Source organism: Glycine max, chromosome 18, assembly GCF_000004515.6.
Source record: "Glycine max cultivar Williams 82 chromosome 18, Glycine_max_v4.0, whole genome shotgun sequence".
NCBI lineage: Eukaryota > Viridiplantae > Streptophyta > Magnoliopsida > Fabales > Fabaceae > Glycine > Glycine max.
This window is the reverse complement of record NC_038254.2, coordinates 1,294,654-1,300,897: the sequence shown is the minus strand read 5'-3', so window position 1 is coordinate 1,300,897 and position 6,244 is coordinate 1,294,654. Positions and strand designations below refer to the sequence as shown.

At 32.3% G+C, this 6,244-nt stretch overlaps 1 protein-coding gene across 1 annotated transcript; it reads right to left on the bottom strand.

The window, feature by feature from the left end:
- Nucleotides 1–3,193: 3,193 nt before the first annotated feature.
- Nucleotides 3,194–5,589, bottom strand: LOC100814829 (inactive TPR repeat-containing thioredoxin TTL3). The gene is made up of 5 exons (XM_041012002.1): nt 4,852–5,589; nt 4,542–4,737; nt 4,131–4,303; nt 3,689–4,022; nt 3,194–3,433 (listed from the first exon to the last, which is right to left on the bottom strand). Exons 1-5 carry the CDS (start codon nt 5,442–5,444, stop codon nt 3,311–3,313), a joined length of 1,419 nt encoding a protein of 472 aa, XP_040867936.1. The 5' UTR covers nt 5,445–5,589; the 3' UTR covers nt 3,194–3,310.
- Between the last annotated feature and the right edge of the window lie 655 nt (nt 5,590–6,244).

Here is a 6,244-nt window from a genome sequence, read left to right as displayed (position 1 = left end):
TTTATATTTCTTATATTTTTATCTAAATTTAAAATTATATTTCTCTGTAAAATAATATTATTTCCAATTATAGATTAATTATTTTTTTTACGGAAATGAATTTTGAAATTTGGAATGTGGATGCATTTGTTGTCAGCTACTGCTCAGTCCCCAACGACGGAAGTCGGCAGCCCTAATTTAGATGGAATACTTTTATTTTATTTTTCATACATATTATGTCTAGCCTCCGTACTAATTTGTAATTTGCAATCTCTTTTTTCTTTCTTTTATATTCAATATATAAAAGTAATATACACACTTTTATGGTTGTATGAAATTTTATAAGTTTTGCAAAATTTATATGATATTTCTAGATTAAAGAAACAGAGAGAGATATTATGTGAATTTCTAAAAAGACTACGCGTGTCTCTTTTCAGTATAATTTGCTGATGATGGTATATATAAATGGAACATTTTGGCGATGACCAGCATATGCTCCCGAATTCATCACTCCCTATCCAGCATTATGGGAAAGTAGTAATTATTATCTGTCATAAACATAAAGATGGCGAATTCATCACTCCCTATCAAGCATAGCACTCTGTTTATGAAGAAGACCTATCAACGTATTCATGACTCTGATGGCAACCAAAACGCTTCTCCTCTTTCTGCTCTCCCTATGCTTCTTCGGTAAGCCTCAAAATCTCACTACCCTTCATCTCTGCTTTATTTTCCTGAATATTACTTACTGTCACTGATGAAATAAATATAAACAATATTAATCGGATTGTGTGTACACGGTGTACGTTCGGAAAATAAAGCACTCCAAAATAGTAGGGTAAAACTTTCTGCACTCTCTCGTTATTACTTCCAGTACTTTCCACTGCATTACAGAAAACCTATTTTGGAATATAATTTGCATTTCAGAATGCATTTTTCATAATGTAATGAGAAGTGCATGAAACAATAATGGAAGTGCAACAACCCTAATAATAACATAGGGTAAAACTTTCTGCAGTTTCATTATTACCTGTTGCATTTTCCCCTGTATTATAGAAAACCTATTTCGAAATATAATTTACATTCCAGAATGTATTTTTCATAATGCAATGACAGGAAGTGCATGAAATAATTGTGAGAGTGCAGGAAGAAACAACCCCAATAATGACGTAGTAGTGAATTATGAAGTGGTAGTTGTGGTTGGTTATGTTGGTTGCACTGCTTGAGGTGGTTCTTGTTGTGTCGGTAGTGTTGTAATGTTGCTGGGGAACGTATGTTTTTTGGGGCATATATATTTGTATTTGCGTCCTCCTTAAGCTTGTTCGTTCTGGCTCGATCGCTAGAACAGAATTAGTTTAATGGGTTCATGAGTCTAGACTACTCCAGAAGTTCCCGTTTCTATTTGTATTGTTTATTATTCAATAAAGGAGGATGCGGTTTGGACTTTTTGTGTTGGTGTTATGTTTAAGAAAATGATAGCGCATAATGTGTGACCACAAACAAGGTTCTTATAAAAAAAATTGATGATACTTATAATATTTGTATTTTGGTTTATGGGTCATTTAATTTTAGTTTTTCTAATTTTTATGATTTTTTAATTGGTTGCATTAAATTATTTATTTTGAAACTCCATTCAATAATTAATAAAAATATATCATTAATTTGTTTATATTTGTAAACAAAAAATATATCAAATATTTTGATGAAATTAAAAATGGTTATTAAATATTTTAAGCATTTTTGTTAATTTATATAATTTAATGACACGTCTTTATTACATTGTCATCCTGGCTAAAAAAAAAAAAAACTACATTGTCATTCATGTTAATTATTGAATGACATTTAGAGATGATTTTTTTTTTCACAATTTTAAAAGAATGCTAATAACTAGAATTAAAAGAAACTTTTTAATGAGAATTGAGTCTAAGAAGAGCGAAAGGGAGTTGTTATTCTCACCTCCACTTTTTCTAATACACCCCCTAGTGTTTATAAAAATTGTTGACAAAATACTCTTCTTAATTTTAGTTAGATATGAAAAATAAACAACGAACGTTTCCACTGTGTACTTTACATAAAGTATGGATGGGAAACGTATTTTGAATGTGTATTTTTTCACACCCCCTCTAGCTCAACATCCATTTTGCTATTTTTATTTTAAATAATTGTTATAATTGTAAACAATTACATTTTTAATTATTCTTGAATTAATTACGATACAAATCATCTCAATGTCAACACACATGATCTTTTTCAATATATTTTTTAATAGTAATTGAAATAAATGCAATATAGTTACCTTTTCAATTTAAATTTGAATTAATAATAACACAAATTACCCTTTTTAATTGTAATAAAATTAATTATGATACAAATTTGTATCATAATTAATTTTATTACAATAAAAATATAATTCATATGATAATTAATTCAATTATTTTTAGAAATGATAATTTCTATCTAATTAAATCAATTTTAATCAAAATATATAATCTATATGGAACTGACTATTATTAAAAAAGATAAATTATATCTTAATTAATTTAATTTCAATTTTTAAAAATATAATTTTTATCACCATCAGTTAAATTACTTAAAAAAAGTAACTTATTTCTATAATTAATTAACAAAAATTCGTAAAAATTTAACACGACTGAAAATGAATATCTATTTAACAATTTTTTAAAAGCACGTGAGGGTGTGAATAGCAGAAGTGTGGATGAGAATAGCTACTCCCAAGAGGAAACTAGATTAGTTGAGCACAAAAGGAGCTGATGTTGTAGTGTTGTAGTCCAACAACATCAACTCCCCATCCCCATGACTCCATGTGAAAAAAAAAATAGCAAAAACCGTCCAATTACAATTTTCAATTCTAATGTACATTTGAAATCCTTCAAAGACAAGTGTTGCACAATTGTGAAATGTTAGCCACACTTTTTTTCTAAATTTTTTTATGATTGGTTAGAATTGATTAAAAATTATTTTTTTTCTAGGTTTTTTTTTTCTCATTTTTAAGACTCTCTTTGATTTATGTAAGTTAGAAGCAATATCTATCAAAATTAATGACTTTTAATAAATTCTAAGAAAAAGAATCTTTGAGGCAGTGTATCAAGAAAGCGTCGTTGAGATTTGTACAATTTCTCCCAAGAGAAGAAAAGAAATTAAAATTGGCCTTTGGTAACGAAGAGAAAAGGCATTTTTTCTCCAATCTGACACTTGTCACACTGACACATGATGCTTGTTCCATGTCTTAGCTTCATCTTCTACATTTCTAATTTCCTCCCCTCTAACTATGAATCACTTTTACAATACTTCATGCCCTTAATTTCTTTCATCACGTTGCCTGTTTTTGAAGCTGTGCTTGGGCCTCCAGCAATGCTCGCTTTACTTCCTCATCTTCTGGTGTCTCTTTTAGTAAAATTTCATAGTCCTGTATTGAAGCTTCCCATCTTTCCAACTATGATTTCACAATAAACATCACACAAGTTGCATCACTAGAAAACCAAAGTTAAAAACATGTGTTTTGATGAATAAGATATAAGGTTGGATTTCTTACTAACAAAAATTAATAAACTAATAATTAACATTTGTTGATAAAAAGAATGTGTTTTGATGCATTTAATCACCAAAACCTTTAATATTATTACTAAAAGTTTTTATATTTTTAAAAAGGTGATGCAATAAGTAAATATAAGTTGATTAGGCGAGTCACCTTAGCATTACAATCGGCTCTTCTCAACCTGGCCTTGCTGTAAGATGGGCGTAAGTTAAGGGCAGTATTGCAATCATCTATTGCTTTATCAAATTGGCCTAGTTTTGATCTACAAGCAGCTCTGTTGCATAGCAAAACGGAGTTGTATGGATCATAATCAAGGCCTTCTCCATAGGCAATGCAAGCCTCATGAAATTTTGATGCCTTGAAAAGCTCATTTCCCTTTGCACGAGCACTTGTGACAGCTCGAGCCTTTCTCATCACCTTATTTGCCTCCTTACTATTAGAATCCAACCTAGTTGCTTTTTGTGCTGCCTCCAAAGCATCTTCAAATCTACCAACAGATAGAAATTGCATTTTAATGAATGTGTGCTAGAGAAATAGTAATCATTTAATCAATGCTAGTGAGGTTTTTTGTTATAAATTGAAACAAAATAATAACCTGCCAGCAACTAAATCAACTTGAGCCTGTGTCACCAACAAATTTGCATTACCAATAGGTCCAAAGAACTTGGTACACTCATCAACATCAAATTTAGGGCACCTTGACATTACTTTGTCTGCATCTTGATGTCTACGAAGTTTTAGCAAGGCTTCGGCTTGTAATGCATATATCTTAAGGCCAAAAGAAGAGTTATATCAAAATGATTGATACATACACGTATAGGTGAGTCAAACAAAAAGAAAGGTCTAATACATTTGTTGACTAGATGATATAATATTATACACTAATTAATAACTCCCGCCAAGAAAGAAGGAAAGGAGGAAAAGGTCACGGGTTCAAACCCTACCACGGACAAAAACTATCGATTAACATTTGTCAGTAAAAAAAATAAACCAATAAATAACTCACTTGTGGAGCAGAGTCTGCACCAGATGATATAGCATTGTTGGTTGTGGTTATAAGTGTGATCCAATCACCGAACCTACGAGCCTCGGTGCATTTGTTTAAATATACTTGGAGAGTCTTTGCTTTAGCAATCTCATCTGGATCAGCATCTGGTCCTGCTTGTTTATAATGATACAAAGCTTTATCTGTTTCTCCTAATCTATAAGAAAATACATGACAATGAGTGATGACAAATAACAACAACGTGGGAGAGTAAAATATGCAAGTAGGAAAATGCATATTCCACAAATCAAAGTGAAACATGCATAAGTACCTTAAGTGCAAATTTCCCAACCGATGATGGGCTCTTTGGTAATGAGACTCAATTCGAATAGCTTCTCTACATTCAAAAACAGCCTCCAAAAGCCTACCAAGAGCAGTTAATGCAGCACTTCTGTTGCTCCTATAAGAAGCCTTATTCGGGTCAATTGCGATGGCGGCATCATACAAAGCCAATGCCTCTGCAAACCTTCCATTCTTGTAATCCTCATTGCCCATTATCTTCAATTGTTCGGGATCCATTCGAGTAGACACAGCCCTACACAGTGAACCTGATTGTTCCTTGCTTGGTTTAGCTTCTTTGCCATAACTAATTTTATCGTATTCACGTCCTATGGTTTGATTTGTGTATCCTCCACTAGCAACATTATTACTAACACAGTAATCCATTTCACTGTAAGCATTGTAATTTGGTCCTGCTCCTTGCCTAAGGTTACCTAAATTGCCAAGGGTACTACTTCCTTTGGACTTTAGGTGTTCATTGATCATGCTTTCAAGTTCACCAGAGATTCCAACAGCTTCTTTTGGTACCCTTTTGCCTTGGTTGACATAGCCCTGAGTAGGTGAAGGTGAAGGGCCTCTTCCCATTGTTTCATTACGATTTTGTGGCTTCCTTTGGCTTACAACATGGGTTGGCTTTTGAGGATTGGAGACAGAATAACAAGATGAGTAGTTTGTAACATCATTGTTATATGAAGATTCTCTAATTGAAACAAAATCATTAGAGCCTCTATGTCTCCGTTTTGAATCTTGAATGTTTGGTGGTTTTTCAAAATTGTTGGCTACGGGAGAAGAACCTGCAGAGACTGATTTTCGTGACCATGGATTATTTCGCCCAAATACTGCTGTCATCAAGCCACAACCAGGTTTCCTCTCTGGTGAATTGCCTCCCATTCTATTGATTTGCTATATGTTATGGAAGATCACTTTCTTCCTGAGCTATTCAAGAGAAAAATGGTTGCTGAATATGTCCTAGCAAATCTTAGTGAAATAGAATATTACAATAGTTGACAACACTTTACCTCAAACAAAAAATATAGAGAAAATGAATTGTTTGACTATTAGAATTTAACCCAGGAGATAATATGCACAAAAGCCTCCTCCTGGAGAGGCTGCCCCTAGAATAAAATAATTTCTTTGTATTCTATCTCGATTGAGGGAATGATCGAGAGAGGAAATTATTGGGGAGAGGGAAGGAATAACAATGGGTAATTTCACTATTTTATTGAAACATAAACATTGGAATAGTAAGTTTTCAAATTTTTTTTCCTCTAAACTTTCTTTCTTTCACTTTTATTTGATTTTTTTTTCTCAGTTGTTTTGTTGGTTGTTTGTTTGACAGAGAATAGAAAACCAACAAACTCGGCCGTAGGCTTAACGAGGATCTC